At 37.8% G+C, this 20550-nt stretch overlaps 1 protein-coding gene across 5 annotated transcripts in view; it reads right to left on the minus strand.

Moving 5' to 3' along the window:
• Positions 1-20550, minus strand: part of NBEAL1 (neurobeachin like 1) — a 79627-nt gene that overhangs the window by 9258 nt on the left and 49819 nt on the right. For 4 of the 5 annotated variants that reach the window (XM_058028493.1, XM_058028489.1, XM_058028491.1 and 1 more), the window contains 24 exons: positions 20113-20241; positions 19494-19799; positions 19234-19383; positions 18186-18343; positions 17599-17723; positions 16643-16769; positions 15402-15550; positions 14469-14602; positions 13675-13776; positions 12436-12531; positions 12203-12327; positions 10867-11007; positions 10642-10772; positions 9517-9626; positions 8829-8946; positions 8094-8191; positions 7687-7803; positions 7108-7197; positions 5848-5957; positions 5116-5288; positions 4584-4678; positions 2665-2781; positions 1818-1979; positions 621-769 (listed from right to left, as the gene is read on the minus strand). In XM_058028493.1, coding sequence (XP_057884476.1) covers positions 621-769; positions 1818-1979; positions 2665-2781; positions 4584-4678; positions 5116-5288; positions 5848-5957; positions 7108-7197; positions 7687-7803; positions 8094-8191; positions 8829-8946; positions 9517-9626; positions 10642-10772; positions 10867-11007; positions 12203-12327; positions 12436-12531; positions 13675-13776; positions 14469-14602; positions 15402-15550; positions 16643-16769; positions 17599-17723; positions 18186-18343; positions 19234-19383; positions 19494-19799; positions 20113-20241 — 3212 coding nt within the window. The remainder of the gene's footprint in view (positions 1-620; positions 770-1817; positions 1980-2664; positions 2782-4583; positions 4679-5115; positions 5289-5847; positions 5958-7107; positions 7198-7686; positions 7804-8093; positions 8192-8828; positions 8947-9516; positions 9627-10641; positions 10773-10866; positions 11008-12202; positions 12328-12435; positions 12532-13674; positions 13777-14468; positions 14603-15401; positions 15551-16642; positions 16770-17598; positions 17724-18185; positions 18344-19233; positions 19384-19493; positions 19800-20112; positions 20242-20550) is intronic. The other variant, XM_058028492.1, reaches the window with a different exon arrangement.

Here is a 20550-nt window from a genome sequence, read left to right on the forward strand (position 1 = left end):
TTGCTTGCACATACTGCAAAGAATCACATGCAAGTGAAATTGCTGTCCAAGAGATGCACTATAAAACACAGTTTCTCAAGGATAAAATTTGCAGTTTCAATTATCTAACTGTATCCTAAGAATCTAATTTTATCTCAAAATAGAGCTTCGATAACAAAAACAGATGTGGACAGCTTAAGTCAGTAAGCTAAGACATTTTCACTGAAAAACCATGACATTAGTCCCACAGCTGCCTAAGTGACAAACATCCCTCCCATTCTGTGGAGCAATGGAGGGATGTTTGTTTTGTTTTAAGTGGAGCTTAAAACTTGGTGTAGAACTATGTGGGGCTTGATCCTGCAATTGCTGAGCTCCCTGTGACTAATCACAGCAGTTTGCAAACTGACAGCTCCTCCTGTCAGTTCTAGGTGTTTAATTGGGATAAATGTCTGGCAAGAAAGAGATCTGTTACAACCTCTCATTTTGTTTTTCTGCACATCTTAGTTCCATCAAAACTTTTTTTTTTTGGGAACACAAAAAAAGCAACAGCTATCACCTATAGCACCAAGCAAAGTTTATTACACAGTCACTTCTCTCTAAGGCTCCATATTTGTATCTCAGTACAAATGCTGGTACATTACCTGTAGAGATCCCGTATGGAAAGAAATCCCTGCAGACTGCCCATGACGATATATTCGCCAGTTACACACAGATCAGACACTTCCTCCTTCAGAGTCTCAGAACCCAGATATTTCCCATTGACAGAATAGAGATGTAATGCATTCTTATCCTGAAGAGATCAAAAATAAATATGTCACAGAGGACTGACAGGATGAAGAGTGTTGTACTTGTATCTTTTGCTCATTAAAAGGCACTAATTTGGCAACAACCCACAGGTGACAATGCTGACAAGAGCCTCCCTGTTGAATGATGCAAGAGTAGTGAGCCTATACTCAATGTATGTGGAGGGAAGGTCCTGTATTGAAGTTTTTGAAGCCACCTCTTGATGTAACATTGTAGTCCATTCAATCAATTCTAAATTTCCCGGAAACATCCGTGGATTTAATAGACAGGTCCCTATTTTTTTGTTAAGAAAAAAGAAAGCAAGATTGCACTTATCTCAGCCTTGCTACCACCCCCCTTACTCTCTTGCCCTCCCAAATCCAAAAGCAGAAGGAAAAAAGCATATTTCCATAGAGCTAGATCCAGCAGCATTTTCTAGACAAGCCAATGACTTCTTGCTGCATTACAGATGCAAATAACAAAACCATCTTAAGTTCTTCCAGCCTGGCATTACCTTGAATCTCTTCTCTCCCCATCTTCCTAATGTAGTTAGTATGCCTACATCAGAGATTTGTTTTCCAAGATATCTCCCATGTTTAAAGAAATCACAACACCTCTACCATTATTAAAGCAACTACACTGCTCAACAGACACAACCTTATAGCTGTATCTCCAATCCCAAACTAAGAAACTCTGTGGGCATTGAGCATCTTGCACCAAGAACTTGCTGCTCTCCTTATAAGCCTCTGTTTCTGAGCACAGTGGAACTTGCTCCCCCTAGTTTTCCAATCCAAAGTGGCTCTCCCAGGAAGACACACTAATGCATGCTTGAGCATCTTGCAGATGTTTGGAGATTTTTATGAAACTCAAAGGAGCACAATATTCATTTACCTTTAACCAAGTTTCACTTGAATTGGCCAGCAAAATTTAAAAAAAATATGGAAACTGACACTGCTCAAAAAGCCTCATTACTACAGGAAATGAGATAAAGTTAGATACACTTATGATTAAAATCTTCAGTGACAGAAACAGAGGTTTTCCATAAACTTAAGTACCTTGAGAGTAGTCTTTCCTTCCACGCTGGTGTGGACAACTATATGGCCTTCCCAGGACACAGCCAGATTGGGAACAGTCAGCAGGAGAGAACTCTCACACGGGGGCCGCAGAGTCCTCACGTACTGACCCTTCCGAATGGTGCGCACAATGACGGTGCCATCCTGCAGCAGGCACATCGAGGGCAGTGGACATTCAGCAGGACGGTTATCACAACACTCAGAATTTACATACACAGGACACAGGGAATACTCTGAATGCACTTCAATCCTTAGTGGGAGATAAGGACTACTAAGCATTAGGAACTCTACACAAAGAAGTCTTCCCCTCAAGACCAGGTACTATAGGCATATGAAAAAAAACAAATACAAGTTGGGCAAGAGGGAGGACAGGCAGCAAATCAGCTACTTCACAGGTCACATTTATGAGCAGGCATGACATGGAGTACAAAGCCAGAGTTCAGCAGCCTGCCTGTGCAGTATAGTAAGGCATAACATGAGCAAGTGGCACAGAACCTTCAGGGTTAACACAGCAGGGAAGAAACAATCAGAACACTGTTGCTATGAGAAGCTTAAAATCTCCAAGAAAATCCACACATATTAAAGCTCATCTGTGCAGAATAACACCACATAGTAGGTGAGGTCTATGCTCTGCACTGCAGTTTGAGACAGTCTGATTTAAGCAGACAGCAAAAGGGATGGCAAATATCTTCTTGATAAGGAAGGCTTAAGAAAAACATTGTGAAATAGTGACTTTTTTTCTATTATTCTTAATCAACTTCAAACACCTTATATGGTTTGAGTTTGCTTGAGAAGAGGCAAAAAAATAGACAAGTAGGAAGGTGCTTACCCTGGATCCTGACACTGCCATGTCCAGTTCAGTGCTGATGCCAACACTCGAAACTTCATCTGTGTGCCCATAAAGGATCTGTAATGGCTTAGGTGCCAGGCCTACAGGCACTCCTCCCTGAGAGTAACAAAAAGTGCAATGACAAATTCTCTTGCAGCTGAAGGACAAACAAAAAATGAACTTCTGGTATCTTCATCACCAGTTGTGTGAGGTGTATATTTGACAGAGGTCAAAGCCAAAGGCATAACTCACCACTCCAGTATCAATGTATTACCCTCTGTCAGCACCTCACTTTCTGAAATCCCAATAATGAATGAACATGTAGTTACTGGAGTGGGTGTGAGAGACAAGGTTACTTGGCTGACTCCCTCCTCCCCCTGCAGGTATCCAGGAGTGTAAGGACAACAGTGAGCTGGCCTAACAAGAGTTGTTCATATACCCCATCCACACACTCATTCTTCACCTGTGTATCTGGGCTTGTCCAGTTCTTAAGAGTTTACCCAGGAATCAAGCACTACCCTGGAATCAAGCACTATCTTCACAATCAAGCTTAAAAAAAACTGAAATTGACTTTTATTTTACTTAAAGTAACTGCAACTCTTTTCATTTTCCAAGGAAAAGGAAGCAAACAGTACTTCTCAGTGACTACCAGTAGTACAATACACAAAGGAAATCTTGGAATAATGCTCATTAAAAATAGCAATGTCCCCATGTAACTCCAGGTATCACAGCTTTTGTCCCAGTGAGTGCACTGTCAGCATATACAGACTAATTCTTAAACCAGTTCTAAGGAAAGAACGGTCCTTAGAAAGAAGATACTGTAAATAGTTCTACAGAGAACTATTTATTTTAATTTCTGTGATAAAAATTTGTTTGCCAATTAGGCCCTGAAATCCTGAAGCATGCAGGAATACAGAACAAGTATCAAAATACAGAAGGCGTCACTGCGGAGAAGACAAGTAGAATGGAAATGCCAGTACGCAGTCCATTGCTGCCACTTTGTAAAGACCAAGATAAAAGTCTCACAAGAAACATTTACTCTGCATAAAATAGGATTTATATATCTTTAAACAAAAAATACATTTAAAATCTTCAGAAAAAGCACTTCTAAATAAAGATCATTTCCAGAGTGTGAGTTAACTCACTATGAAAAGATAAACAAAAAAAAATCTCCAACATTTATTCTCACTTGAGACAAAAAGCAACTCTTATGAGCACTAAAATCTTACTTTTTTGACCATGCACTGTTACTACAAAAATTATAAATACCCCAACCATAAAGACAGCTTCCACAAAAGCACATGCAATTATTCATCACTCTACTGCTGACTTCAGTTCCATGATAAGGCCAAGGTGACTAGATGAAATCTACTGTCCAAAACATGACAGCTTCCCCCAGCAAGTAATCCTACTTGTATATCTTAAATGCAGCAATCAGAAATCAGCATTTAAATGCTTAATGATGGAAATCATGATTGAGTGTAAGTACACATGTGGATCACACAACTACATTCACTGTGTGAAAGCATGAGACCAATACTAAAGAATTCTCAAAAGCCAGTCCAAACACATGCAATACACAGCACTATCTTTGCTGTAGTTATCAATACCCACCAGAGAAAAGGCAGTGCTAAAATGCAACTACTAGGAGTGAAGAACTGCCTAAAATTCTTATTTGCCTGCCCTGAAAATAATCTCTGAAATCTTTAAAAGATCCTCTAAAATAGCACACTTCAACTATATAGCAACTAATATGTATAGTACTTCAGAGAAGACAATAGGAGTAAAATTACTAAGCTAATTGATTTTAGTGCACTATCTTCCTTACAAACCTGAAAAGAAATCAATAAAACATAATAGCAAAACAGAGGAAAAAAATACATCCAGAAACTGCTTCTGAGTATGCCTCAATAACCCACCTGGTGAACAATCTGCCATATCATACAGGTAGTATCTCTGGAGCCTGAAATTAAATGAATTCCACAGTGGTCTATTGCCAAGCAGGTCACAATGTCTAGATAAAGAAAAGAAGACAAAGCTGTCACATGGGTAATTAAGACTAATTTCCCTCAGACTGACAATGTGGATACAATTTGTCACACTGTATCCTGATTTGCAGTCAGCATGAAATACTCTACTGCGATAAGGGCTGGTGACATTACTAAACAATGACATCATCATACAACCAAATGTACCCACTGGACACATTCAGCTTTGCTACCTAAAAATAGCAGGCAAGCCTTATTTTGAAACTACATGAAAGCACCAGTCCAATGACTGAAAAGCCATGCTCAAGTATTTATGTATAATCCCAATTCAAGCATTCCTCTGCTTTCATGCTGTTATTCCTTTACAGCTGCTACACCTGGGCGCCCAGGGGATGTGGATATATTCTGGGACCACCAAATAACACACATAACCCTTTCCATTTCCCAACACAGAGTGACTGACCCATGTGCCTGATGTGCTGTCCCATCAGTTTGCCTTTGGTAAGGGATGTCACTCGGATGCTGTTGTCCCAGTGTCCGCCACTGAAGAGCAGCTTTGCGTCATGGGACACTGCGAACAGCTTGGAGGTGATCTCCAGCCCTGGGGCAAAAGGGCCACTCATGCTGCGCTGTGTTCTGCAGGCAAACGACAGCAGTTAGCAGCAACCTTGGTTCACATCCACATACTTTGCACTTCCTCTGTCTTTAAACATCACTAATGAATTCCAGCTATAGAAGAGGCTACATCCATGGTAAAACTTGCACTGCCACCAGTGACTGGAAGCAAGATTTCATCTTAGGTTTTTTTCAGCCTTTTACACAATTGGATAACTCATGTCCCTACTAAGCATTATAACATTAAAGACAAAAAAGGAATTTTCTAAAACCAAAAAATCCAAATATGCCATATATGCTTATGTATTACTACAGCATAAGAATGTATGAAGACTATCTCAGATTACACAATGTTTTTGTGATTGATAATTAGAAAAAAATTAGAAGTAGCTCTAAGAATGAAGCCTGAAATACCACTTACATAACTGTACTAGAATGCTATTATAGATTAGAGATAATATTGCTGAATACCAGAAGATGCATTCTTTGGTGAAAACAGTATTTTCACTGATTTTCAACAATTATTGTATTTCCTTATTTTAAATGCATTCATCTGTACCCCCCCTCAAAATTTGCTTACTTGGGATTTGTCACTGTTGTATCTTTGATGAATGTAAAATAGTTGGAAATATTTTTGTCATAAGGCAGCCAACCATGAGTTCCAATAACACAGTTCAGACTTGTTGTTACCTAAAAAAGTTTAATGAAAAAGTTGATGAAACGCAGAGGTTTGCTTTCTGCTTGCCTCAATGCTAATGGAGCTTGTATAAAGTCCAGCAGAGGCTTCTTGAAAACCTACCACAAAGGAAAAAGCACAGGCACCTCTCCCTGAACAAATAAATCAATAAAAAAATCCCACTAAGATGAGTTAATCCACATGTGGTACACAGAACTATATTAGAATAGTACATGTTCTACATAGGTCAGAGAAGTTGGGGTAGGAAGGATGGGAGGAGACAAACACTAAAAACCCCAGTCAACCAACCCCTCTCAAATATTTAATTACAAATCAGTCATTAAGTTTAAGCTGCTGTTTCTTCTCTTCTCTGAATACTAACTGTTAATAGTAAACATATTAACACAAGAAGTTTAACAAACATTGTACTACAGTTTCATTTCTGAGGAAGTAACAAAGGAATCTAAAAACTCAAGGTTACTTTGATTAGATATGTTTTCCATATCTAATCAAAGGAGAATTTTAGATGTGCTCAAATAACCTATGAATGTAGCACAATTAAGCCAAGACAATAACTTTGACATACAAAATAGGAATATTGGAATATTCTTTCCTGCAAAACAGAGGTATTATTGCACTGGGGCCAGTGTCTAGGCCATATATACAGATGCAGATACAAAACCACTGTTCTCCTTTCATTATTTGCTATCTGCCATAGTACAAGAATGTGTGTTAGTGCAAGAGCTAGTTTTAGAAACAGTGCAGGCCTTTGGAACGTGCATGCACCAGATATGGTATAGCTTAACATATGGGTTGGAAAGCAATGACAAACAATGACACCATTAATAACTCAACACTGTAATTTAAATCTGGGCTGCATTGCATTAGCAAATTGGTTGTTGCAGGGAAGTTGATCAAGTGTCAACTCACAATATGCCTCACTATAATTTACAGTCATATCTCATCAGCTCTTAAATGCCACTCAACAAATCAGCCTGGCTTCTCCTTGGAAGATAAATATTTAACTTAACTGACAGTTGCTTCAGGTTAAAGGAACACATTTGAAGAGGAACAGTTAAGAAATATTTCTCTACAAGCTGCATAAAAAAATACAGCCATTTGACTATCTGTAGTTTAAGAACAGTATTGACACATGCAACTCACCAAGATCTCTGGGCTTCCCTGAGAAATAAAGGAGCGTGACTGATTCCTGGGGACAACAGCTTTGACAATGGGCACACCATCACTAATTCCCTAAGAGAAAGGACATGGGTTTGATCTGATTATATCCAAAAGCTAAAGGATAAATCTAGAACCTGTAAAGAGTAAGAGGCAAAGCTCTGGAATCAGTGTCAGACATGTAGAGCACCTAAGGGACTGACCCACACCCATTCAGTTTGTGCAGGTAAGCCTCATCACAAACACTGCAAATGAAACCCTGACCCCAGTCAGGGACTTTAACTACCAAGTTCAGTGATTCCTCACACACCACCAGTGAGGCTTGCAGCTTTCTTGGTGTGGCGACTAGTTTAATACTCAACACCCACACAAGCAGCCAGCAGATTATGGGATTCAACATCTAGGAAGCCAACTTAAAAGACAGAGCTCATTCAATACACATTGCATTGTAAAATATCCTTTCTAAATAGGAAGCAAGTTTATTTTCATCCAGGTTGTGACCTTTTGTTCCAAGTACATCAAATTTCAGGTTAGACTTCAAACAATTTCAAGTAACACATCTACCTCTATGAAGAATGACTTCAGCTCAGTGAGGTGTTGGAAGAGATTCAGAGTAGAGGTATCACTTTTAGTTAGTCTTTGTACTACCTCTTCTGCTGACAGCCTTTGTGGATGGGGCTCCTAGGAAGCAATATTTGAAGGAGTAACAAATTAGACTAGTTTATCAATTTGTTCAATGCACATGAAATACTCAGACTCTTAATGGGAAAACAGTCTTAAAAACCTAATATCTCTTCTTGAAGTAAATTTATTTATTTTGAAAATGGATTCTTTAGTAATGTGACAAAGATTTAATGTTGCTAAAATTACAAACCATTACCTCAAAAACCACTGTTTTTTTTCAGAAGTCTCTGTAACTCAGTTGTATTTAACCACAAAGGTCTGGTTGAGAGGGAGCAAAAGAACAGTACCTTTAACAGCTGACAGGGAGTTTGCCCAAAATTGTTTATCATCCCTTCTAAAGCCTTCCTTTCTTTCTCATCTGTTAAAGCATCCAAATCCACAGCCCCTGGATCACAATCAGAATGATGAAGGACAGGAAAAAAAAAAGAGAACACAATCCAAACAACTTATTAAGAACCAATATGGTCAACTTAATTTACTTGCAGCATTATGACCCTTTACCCCCAGAAAAGCCCCAGACAATGCCTCCATTTAAAACACAATCTGAAAACTCCACTCTGCATGTGGAATTTTAAGTGTATCTGTCAGAGCAATTTGTCTTACCAAATGAATTTCATTTACCTCATTGCAAGCAACAAGTAACACACAAAAACCACCCAAAATTTAGCTTTGAAATTAACAGATTAAATTTATCTGTAATATTAATTGCTTTCAATCAATGTGCCTGAACTCTAAACCACAAGAAAATCTCCTCCCACATATGCATTTAAGCAAGTAAATATGTGGCAAGAAAACCCAGCAACTTTTAGAGAAAAAAGACAAAAAATCATAACAGTTCTCCTTTTAAAAAACTATACTTTTTTTTTTTGATGACACATTACAAGGTTTGCTGCCATATTTCATCTATAAATCTGCTGTCTTACCATATGCTACTGAATGGTACACTCACAAATCAAGTGTGTACTGTCTAATAATGAAAACTCACAAGCCTGATGACAATGACAAGAGAACATGCTTTGTACCTTCATAAGTACAATAATAGAACACATTAAGCGCCTCCACTGCAGCTGGTCCCCTCTGCTTGTAGCCAAAAATCAAATCTATCCATTCATGAAGATGAGCAGAAACATACTCAGATTCCTAGAAGGAAAAAAGTGCTCTTGTAAGAATAAGAGAAAAACTGCTCCCTCTTGAAGTTTTTACTATTCTCTACGGAAAAGATTCAATTCCTAAATTAACAGTATCCACAAATTAGGTATTTAGCAATACATAGGGCAGAGGCATAAGAATCTTTTGGCTATGGACAGTAACTGCCAGGTAAGAGGGAAAATCAATACAGTGACACAAAAGGTATGCACTTTTGAAATGCACCTGTGCAAGGGAAGGTAACCTGCCAGCTCCCTAACACCAGACAGAGTCATCTTTAAATAGCAAAGGAAGCCTACTCACCTACCTCTGCATTTTATCTCCTAGGACAGCAAATGCCCAAATCATTAGTGCCCAAAATGCCCATGAGATTAAATGCTCTTTTCAGCATTTTATCAATGTGCACAGAGCTTTTAACTGGAAGTTCTAATGGCACTTGTAATGTCAAATGTAACCCCAACTGTAGTTTGAATGCCATCCCACTAGTTTTACATTTAAGCCATAGTAACAATCTGCAAATGTACTTCCTTTATGATTCTGTTACACAAACAACCAGCATCTTACCAGAGCCTTCCTGTGTTTATAAATAAAGTCTTCTGGGGAGTGGGCCCACTTAGGCAGAACAACATCGTTTACCACCTCTTTGGACATTTGAAGCTGGCCTAAGTTAAAACCTGGTGAATAATTCAGAAAAAAAGTTTCAGAGCTGCTACAAAATATTTCAAGTACCTTGATTTCTCAATAAAGATTAAAAATCATTATTTTCTCAGTGCAACAGAAGGATATTGAAAAGTTATTCATGTAAATCCCTAATAACTCTACCACTGACATAGGAGGCTAAGTTCTGTTCTGCATGTTTATGATTTTAAATGATAATGGATAACAATTATCCAAAACATCTAATTGATTTTGAAGCTAAGTCCCAATCACAGAAGTAGTATTAATCTTTTACACATCTATCTGTAAACATATCTGCATTTGCTTTGCCAGGATTAAGAGTCCAAAACACTCCCATAAGGTAATTCATAAGAAGGGAGTTACTTAGAAGTTTAGATGGTTGTAAAATCAAGGCTCTTAAGAAGTCTGAAATTTCACCAGCTATCATTAAAACAACTCTACACACTTAAATTACTGGAAAGTGTGACTTGGGAGTTCTCATTTTTTCTAATTTAGAACTCCAGTAGATTGTAGCAGCAAAACATACAAATCCATTTTCAAATTGTGTAAAGACAGAGAATCAAATCACTAAACAATAAATGTGAATTTAAATAGGAGTCTAATGTCAGAATGCAGGATACTGTCTTTTTAATCAGCATTATAATAATTATAATTAATATCTTTTAACTTTTTCTATGTATTTAATCAGTATTAACTATTACTAACTTTTTCAAATATCCCAGTGAGCATCTCAGACACTCTACATTGGGTAAACAACACTATTTTTAGCCATCCTTAAGCCCATAGCCTGAATTTTAAACTATGTTTAGGCTGCTGCTTAACACAACTGGCATCTTCAATGAACAGTTTAAGCCAGCATCATGATTCATGTCCACAATCACACAATATGGTTTAAATAGTAAGTGTTCCTCAGCATTCACAAATGGCTGTAACAATTCAGATTCAGAATACAGAAACAATTCAGAATACAGAAACAGTTTCTTGTGAGAATAGTCTTGGCAGTCAGCTTACCATTTTGATTCTCCAGGAACTCTGGAAAGTAGAAGAACTCTGGGATAAGTTCTTTGACATCATTGGGGTTGTCCATGAGTGCCTGCCAGGTAGCAGGAATAGAGTGGAACTGTCTGTCAGCACAGTCAAATCTGTGGATCAGAAAATCCAGGTTAGACTTTGACAATTCCCTCAGTAAAATGACAAGGAAGAAGCAGGAGGGGGCTGCTTATCTGCCCAGCATACCTGCCACTCTGAAGCTGGATATGGAGTGTTGTGAAAGGCTCCACCCGAATGAGGTAATGCATGACACCAGCAGCATTTGAGTAGTGTGTCCCATAGTGAAACTTGTCAATCATCCCAAGAGGATCCTCAAAATTCTCATATCTGACAAAAGACATGTTTATAAATACAACTGAGCATTATGGTTGATTACATGTGGATTATGCTTATTCCAGGCAAAGATTCAAAAGAAATTACCACAGCAATCTATGAGAGGAAAAATACATTGAGTGCCATCAAACATGAAGATTCTAAATCTTACTTAGCAAGTCCCTAAGAAAAGACTGCTGAAAGATAAAAATGTACACCCGATGAAGCCTTTACATGCCTGTTATACTCTTCCCTAGGTATTTGCTATCAGCTGTCAGAAACCAATCAAAGGGCAGACAAGACTGATGACTTTATACAACAACCAACACACCCCCCACCACTAAAATGAATATTTACTAGTGAATAGACTTGTGATGGCTTCCTGCAAGATTTAGGAAATGTGTTTGACTGTGCAGGAGAGAGATCTTTTTCACACTCATGCCCATTTCATTTTCTACTGGCAAACTCACTCTACCATGCCACCATCTGGCTGATACATTCCTCAGCCTCACAAGGCTGGTGTGAGAAATTCTAGTTGAACACACTTCTACAGAACTCACTTCATTACAATCAGGACAGAAGCCAGTAATCCAAAGAAAATTCTCCATGTTCCAAGTTTTCAGAAGATTCTGGAAGACACCTGGCTGCAGTCTGGTATGACAGCACACTCACTCTCCAGACTAGCAAACAAGGGGAAAACCACTATACTGCTGTGTGGGTGTAAGTACCTGTCATTGGCACCTACAGAGGACTTGCTGAAAGTCACTTGAGACCTATTTTATTCTGAAGATAATAATCTATGCTTGAAAAAAAGAGGAAGCACAGATTTAGGCTCAATGCTACCTCTTAGGCAGCTCAACTCAGCAGTATGATTTCACATTCCCTATCTTGTAGCAGATATGGGACACATTATGTCTTTTCAAGCCGTTAAATTGTTTCTACAATCTTTCAGTTTTTCATCTTCACAACTGAGAAACAACTGAAAATTTATAACAGTAAGTTTTGTCCTCTCACTGCCATATAACTGAGTGCTATATAATATAGTCTGAATGCAGCAGGAGCAACCAACCAATCACATTTGCAAGTGCATCTGTTATGTCATAAAACCAGCTTCAAAAATTTCACTGTCACTATTTTATTTTCTAAATGTGTTATTAGCCTGGAGGCTCAGAAAAGACAAAGAAATATAAGCAAGTGTTCAAATACATACTTCTCTTTCACAGTCTTAGCATTCTTCTCATTAACCACACCTATAGGTTTGGACAGGTCCCTAAATACTGCAGGATTATTCAGGTCCAGTTCTTCTGAGGTGTAATCTCGTAAAATCCAGGGAAACTAAAAAAAAAATTAAGTCAAATATCAGACAGAGATTAAAAATACATCTTTCAAACCAGAAGAAACACATACCCTTGGCAAAAATTTAAAAATTAACTTTTTAATTACCACAGGATATTGAGCAAGGTCATTGTAAGTTCGTCCAGCCATAGTGTTTAGCTGAATAAGGTAGTCAAAGTTGGATATTTCTCTATTAACCCATTTCTGAAAGACAAAGAAAGATTAAATGGAATTCACTATATCAAAAATATATTTATTGCAAATTACACATCTTGTCAGTATCAACATGCCAGAGGACAGCACGGGCAAGTGAAAAGTACAAGACCACAAAAATTGTATGCAAGTCCAGATACAATTTCCCATAATGAAGTTTATATTCCCTTTGATTCAGTGATTGTGCTATCTATATTTCATTGAAATCAGGTCCTGATTGGTGACAGTACTGTTTCAAATACAGAGCAGCAGACAATTAGCAACCTTGCTAAAAAGAAAAAGAAAAATAGGAAGTAAGAAAAACAAAAAGAAGGCAAGTATGCAGGTACTGATAAAAAGGAGAAGAGAACTTTGAAATCCATCTGAGTGCTAAGATCAAGATTTATTTATAAATTATTCTCCCACTGGTTAACAGTACAGGTTAACAATTTGTAAACCAAATTGTCTGTGCACCTTTGTTTGCTCCATTATTATATTCTAAACCAAAGAACAGACAGAGCTGAAGTATTTGTCTGTAGAGTGATGGAGATGTGTCATGACAGATTATATATTTTCTGTGTAAATATAAAACTCAATAGTTTTTATTGTCAAGAAAACAAAGAACAACCAAAGTATTTCCAATAAGTTAAACTTATTTGTAAAGCCTCCTCTCTCAGAGAAAACAATTTTGGCATAAAGAGATGGAAGATAAAAATACATTTACTATATTAAAAAATTCATCTGTGTTTACGGTTATACAGACATTACGACATTTTCCTTTTTTACCAATATTAATAATTCCCACTTAATCTTCATGTGAGTTTTGTTGAAAGCTCCATCATGAAAAGATAGCAGGGAAAATTATTTGTACATCCAGTGAAAAAAGTTTCAAAACAGCACTCAAGATCATAGACTAAAACCAGAAGTCAATCTGCCACATTTTAGGTTCATGTAAAAATGCCTGTCAATCACATCACCAGAGCTGGCTATAATAATTTACCTGACTGTAAACACAAACCAAACCATCCTAAAATTATGCACGTGGAAGTTCAGGGGCCAGGCTGAGGGTAGAAATTGGCAGCTGCCATCTAAACACTGAGGGTGTCCTTCAAAAAGCAGAGAAACTCTTTAGAGCATTGAGCTGAGGTCTCATACCTGCATCAAACCTGATGCTTTGAAAAGCTCCTGTGGAGATCTGGTCCCAGAAATGTTTGGAGAGCGCAGCGACAGTATGCGACTATACACTTTGTTTCGTACCTGTCAGAAACAGCACTAATAAAAGAATGTTCTGGACACTGAAGCTGACAATCAAGCAATTTGTCTCCTAATTAAAATATGAAATAATTAGGACACAGTTACACTTTCAAGTCCTTCGATCTCCTGCTGTTTAAAACGTTTGGACATGGATGCATGTGACATCCTTCACATCAAAACCAAACCACACAACATTTTCTAATAGCTGACCTACTAGTACACTGACCTACCAGTACGTAACTCACCCTAAAGTCTGAAATTTATCATAGTTCCTCATAAAAAGGATCATTGATATTACCCAGAGGGCAGAAAAGTTCACTACTCTTTAACCACTGAATATCAATGATTTCTAATGTTGTAGTTAAAAATAAAGTCTCCTTTCATTTGCAATTAATTTGTTCAATCTTTAAAAAGATGGGTTTCAAGACATTTAGATTACTATTGATGTGATTTTAGTTAAATAATCATTTTGTATAACAGAGAGAGAGAGAAAGAAAAAAGGAGAATCTTGTTTTATCTTTTCACAATTAATCAGTTTCTAGGTGCCAGCCTGCAGTGTAGTTTTCCATGATGACTATGTAAAGCAAACAGTTTGCTATTAGTGTTACGGTATTAAGAAAGGCACCAGACTCAAATTCAATCACTGATCTCAAACCTAACCTTGTGCTTCTTACAGACATTTAGGAAAGCCATACCTCCTTATTGAAGTTGAGGAAGTAGTTGGTTTGATCTGTAAGGAAGATCTCCAAAGCTGACCTCCTCAGGTTGTACCGGCGCAAATGGATCTCTCGAATTTGAGAAAGGTGCCATTTGAAATCAAAACCTACCCCTAGGAGGAACACTCTGTTTACTGAGTTGGAATATACACGAAAAAAACCCTTTTTATCCAGACACAGTGCAGAACCAGCTTCAATCACCTCAGAGTTATTCCTAGAAAAGGAAAGTCTTGTAGCTGATGTGATTAACCATTTTGCTAGGAAAATATTAACTTCAGATATTGTTGTGCTGAAAGAAATGAAGCAAGAAATACCTGATGGAATGTAGAATACATTTGCTTTCTGATTAAAAACATATTATAAATGTATTCTGCTGACAAAAAGTATGAACCAACCCCTTTGCTTTCTTCAACAGGCTCAAACAAAGGCTGAATGTTTTGGTATACTGATTTGGAAAATTTTACTATTGTTTGTCCAACATTTTACTCCCGTGTTTTCACAGCCAGATGAGTATATTCTATTAAAGTTCCCTAAATTAATATGCATGATTAATGCTTACATACTACTGCTTTTTAATCAATGCATGAGTACAACAATATTTGTTGTAGAAAGAGAACAGAGAGGTGCCATTTACAAAGCAAATTAGAGGTACTAACTTTTTTTTAGTACGTTATTTTTAAGAAATATTAAGAATAGTTAATCAATTTACCAGCTCAGAAATTACAGTTCTTGATTCTTGATTCTGAAGGGATCAGTCAGCCACTAACCATCAAGTGCAATATTAATTTTAAGTACAGACCAACAACTTGTCTCTTTACAATTACTTTGACATTCATTTTCAAAACAAACTCAGCCTATGAAAAGCAGTATGCTGAACTACACTGAAAATAAAGAGATATTGGTCATGCTTACCTTCCTCTTTCTCAATGCTGCCATCAAAGAAATAGATGTGCTGGGTAGTGACCTCCAGCCTGCCCGGTATCACATCAATTACTGTAACGAGTTCACAGTCTTCAGACAATATCAGCTTCTCTTTCTGACTTTCCTCATCCTTCTCATCCCTGCAAAAACACCACTAATTGTTACAGGGTTGGGTAGATTATACTGTTGCTTAGATCCTTGGTAAAAGCACAGCTCAGAAAATAATCAAATTTAAATGGCATTAAAACTGCAGCATAAACAATTCTATAAAGCTGCTTTTATCAGCAGTCATGGGTGTTTCACACTAGACCACAAACAGCATTTCACAGCATCACTCTTCAGTCTTGATATTTTGGTCTTGGGCACAGTGGACTTGACTTCATGTGAAGTACAAAAACATCAGGCTGCATTTCCCTACTTTATTTAATTGTTAGGGGCTTAAGCTCTCTGGCCCAGAGCAGAGCTGAGTTCCAGTTCATGTGACTGAAGTTATCTCCAGGGTTATTTTGCTATAATCTACAGCAAGCATTTAATAACCTTTAAAGTACAAAATGTATCAGTACCACTCAGAGTGCCAACTACCTACTGGACTTAATAGCACAAACACAGATGCATGCACAACGTGACATGTCCACTTACTGAAGCAAAGCAAAGCATTTGCTATCCTCCCTCAACTCCCCTTTCCCTGCTCTCTCTCTCCTGCCTTTATTTTGGTTGCAGTCACACAAGTGACACGAAGGAAGCACAGCCTTCCCTCTGGAATGCTGTTAAACACAAGGCACTCCAGCACTTAAATGCCAACCACACCAATTTTCATGTTATGCAGCTGTCAATGGAGTGAATGACATGGCAACTATGGACAAGAGGCAGTTCCAGTCTGGTCCATGTCCTAACACAGCAGACTGCCTCCTGAGAATTACAGCCAATATACACAGTAGAAAAGCATTAACAATTCTGTAGCTTCAGCCCACCTGTGAGCAGTGAATCACTAATGGATTCTCATAAACATCTGCTCTGCCTCCTTTTCCCTGGGGCTTTTCTTGTCTTAGTGGTAACAAGGATAAATCCAACAGTCCAACAGTAACTTTGCTGATCAAAACTGCCCTGGATTGAATTGTTAAGGCCAGACAAAGAAAGAGGGAAATTGGATGCTATTCAACTCCCAAAGTTGTTTCTTGTTCCCTATCCCTAGCACAGAAACAAATTATAATTGTTTATCCTGTTCTACTTACAAATTGGAACTGGCTGTTGTGTCTTCTTCTGGTAGTTCCAGAACATCATCTTCCAAGTCACTCACCTTCACCTGCTTCACCACCTCCAGAAGCAGAGACTCACTAGAGGGCTGTGTCTGGTGCACACCTAGCACAAATAGACAAAACAGCTCATAACTTTTTCTGCTACAATGCTTTTGGAAATCTAACCTACTAAACCTGTCTTCTACAGTTGAATTTTGGCTGTAGCCAAGTAAGAAGCAAGCAGGTTTCTTATATATTTTTGTGGTTAAGCAGAACACTACAAACAGTCCTTGAGCTACACTGAAAATTATGACAACAAAAATTTAACTTGAATTCTGATGTAGAAACTTACAATAAAATATTTTGCAATGTTTTTCCAGACATTGCTAAAGCATGCAGATTTAGTAGAAATGCACCGCATTTGTTTTTTGGTTACGTGGGTTTACAAGAGTGTTTTGTGGAGGTTTTTTTGCTTGAGCCTTGATATCCAATACATCAAACTTAACAGTTACACCCCTAACTGTTACACCTAACTCAGCTGTTTGGCACACTTCTGAAGCAAAGCACGTCCAATCTACACATTTTAGCCAAAAATTCTAAAAGACTTTGAACAAACACTGCTTACTGTGATCTTTTTTTTTCTTTCTTGAAGAAATAATCTCATACAAGAAAGTTGTATGACTTCTTATTTTAAAACAAAGGAGTTGACTTTTATTTATTGCTCAACAAAACCCCACATTTCAATGAACCAGGGCAAAAGAATTCTACGCAGTAGGAAAATGTTGCATAAGGTCAAAGAATCACTCTCATAATATAGATTTTACTACAGATGAAATAAAAAGAAAAATCAAGATTTAAGTACATAAGCATATACTGCTTATTAAATACAAAGAGGAAAGTGAGTATCTTTCCTTGGTAAGAACTCAAGTGAGAGAGCAAATACAACTTTATACCTAAATTATCTCTCAGGTCACTAGCATCCTGATGAGAGTTGAAGTTGTAATTCTGCACTAGTTTTAGTCTCATACGTGAAAAATTTTCCACATTTGAAAGTTTCCAGTGAACAGGACGCTGTTTCCTAGGAAAACAAGAAAATTCATTAAAAAATCTGAATAAAGACCTACAGGAAAGAACTGATTACAAAAGAGTGCATATTTAGAAAAATACTGGTCAGTAACTTGTACATTGTAAAAAATAAAAGATTAAAATGCAGTTTATTGCTTTTGTTTCACATTGCAGTGCTGACCATCACTCTTTATTTTGTAAACAGTATTTATTTTCACAGAATTAGCAAGGTTGGAAGAGATGCTCAAGAGCTTTAAGTCCAACTGACAAACTACCATCACTGCAACCACCCCAAAATTACTTTCTGATACGAACATTTCCTGGCACGACTGGAGGCATTTCTCCTTGTCCTGTCACTCAAGACTGTACACCTCAAGCACGATTACTGCAGTCAATCTGACCTGGTTTTAACCACACGAAACAGTGAGCAAATCCCTTTTAAGAATGATACCCAGTTTAGGAAGCCCATTCTCACCTTTCAGCCCAAGGCCCACGCTCAGAGAACAAGTACAGCTGGGCTGCTCTCCACTGCCTCAGCGTGGCTGTGTGCTGGCTGCTCAGCTGTTTGAGCATGCTGTTGTAGCGCAGGTTCTCCTGCCGAGCCTTCCTGCTGAACGGCTCCACAAAGTGCTCCTGAAACACCAGTGCAAATAGATCCAGCACTCAGTTACCTCTGACCTTGGAAAACAGCTTCCCAAGAATTCTCAGAAAACAAGAAGTGGAAAAAGTTTAGCAATAAAACATTCAGAAATTTTAAGGTAATAAAATACTTAGGAGAGAAATTTTTAAAAGCTTAGACCTAGAAGAAATAGTGCCAGACTTTAAAGATCATTATCAATGCTGAATCCACCATAACGTAATTTTTCATCATCAGAAAAGCAGTCAGTATTAGAAACCCTACTATAATAGGTAGGATTTTTCCTAAATTCTGGCATTCTTGAATGTGACTTGCGTTGCATTTTTCCTTTAGCTATTTGAATAAAATAGACCTACAAGTTTTGTTATTAAAAAAGCAAAGAGATATATAACTTCACTACGGTATTGCCTGTAATTACCTGTTAACTCTAATGCTAAAACTCAATCTGGACCTTATACAGGAAAGCAATTTTTCCACATTAAAGAAGAATCGTTCACTGTTGCAAATGCTATAACTGTATTGAAATAGGGTTTAAAAAAATAACTCAAAAACCAGCTCATAATGGAAATCAGGTTTTAATAATTCAAAACACAAATCAAAGAGGATGCAGCTTATGGGTGAGCATATTTCTACCTTGCTGATGAAAAGGAAGGCCTACTGTACTGACATGACTTTGACTGCACGTAAGACTGTTAATAGACAGAGCAGAATTAGTAAGTATATCCTAGAAGGACATATAGTTCCACTGCCCATCAAATCTTAATTAAATTAACCTGTTTACAGTTACTTCAACTGGATCATCCTGAAATTCGTTTTCTCCATCTTTTAGAAGGCAGCTCTCAAGAGAGTTCTTTTAAGAGAATCTCACACTCACTGAAAACCTTACCTGAAATTTAAGCTTACTTTCTCCTCTTTCCCGGTCTCGCTTGTGCATGTTCACCATAAAAGCTTCATAACAATCTTTCCAATAAAGTGCCATTTGCTCATTATCATATCTGAATGAATTCTCTTCATATTGCTTCATATTTGGAATAATCTGGTTCCATCAAAACAAAATAAAAAGTACCATGTGATTTCTGAATGGGTTCCTCTGCTTTCATGGCTGAAAAGAGGGAGGAAATGATGCAAAAAGAATTTACTACTTACATATTTGTCAATATAAACTTGCCACTCATCAGATCTGCAGTATTCTTGAAAGTCCTCAAAGAAAGATGGGCTGCCATTGGTAGGAGGCAGTGAAGGAAGGTGCAGGTTCATAAAGAGAAGTTCATAAACCTTGGATACCAATGTCCGAACAAGGGGAATCAAAAACGAGTATGTTTCTGTCTTCTCTTCAATTGACCTACTCAAAATGCCTTCCAACTTCCCCAGGAGGTAGCATGCCTCAGGCTGGCTCTCAATTACTTTGGTCTGAAGGAGGGTGTTTAGTTTGGCTGCTGCCATAGCACAGACCTACAAAAACAAACAGCAAAAAATGAATGTGATCTTCCTTGAGCACCCATCTTTTTCCTGCCACTCCTGCCTGCATATTCCCATCCTCAAACAGAAGCCCTCTACCTCTTCCTTGTGCTCCACAGGTGCACACTGACAGGACTGCAGAGTAAAGCTGCAAAAGCTAAGAGCCAATAAAACATCTTCCCCAGAGAAGGATGAGGGACTGCCACAGGTCTGCTCTCTGGTGTGAGCAGCACTCCCAAAAATCACAACAGTTACATCAAATGTGCCCTTAAAACTCAAGCACCACTTGCAAGAATTTGCAACAAACCTGTAAGTTGTCTTGTGCAATAAATCCAAGGAGCAGCTGGACTTGCACCTGTGAAAGCCTAATTGACTCTAAGCCAGCAGAGTACCAGACTGACAGACTATCCATGAGAGTCACTAGTTCTTCCAAGAGCTATTACAGAAACAGAAAATAAGCACAACATTAAAAAAAATAAAAAAAACTGGAATAAAAGTAACAATAATTACTCTAGCTGGAGACATAGTAATTTCAAAGAGCTGAAGAAGAGGCTGTGTTTATTTGTAACTTAACCAAACCCAGAAAATCATCCAAGAACACTGCAGTTAAACCAGTAATTTAAAGAAATTCCTGGCAACAAAAAACTACCTAGCCCAGTATGTTAAGTCAAGTATTTCCCCTAAATAAAGTACATACATATATATATATATATATGTGTGTGTGTGTGTGTGTGTGTACAGGGAG

The sequence above is a fragment of the Melospiza georgiana genome, chromosome 7, assembly GCF_028018845.1.
Source record: "Melospiza georgiana isolate bMelGeo1 chromosome 7, bMelGeo1.pri, whole genome shotgun sequence".
In the NCBI taxonomy this organism is placed as follows: domain Eukaryota; kingdom Metazoa; phylum Chordata; class Aves; order Passeriformes; family Passerellidae; genus Melospiza; species Melospiza georgiana.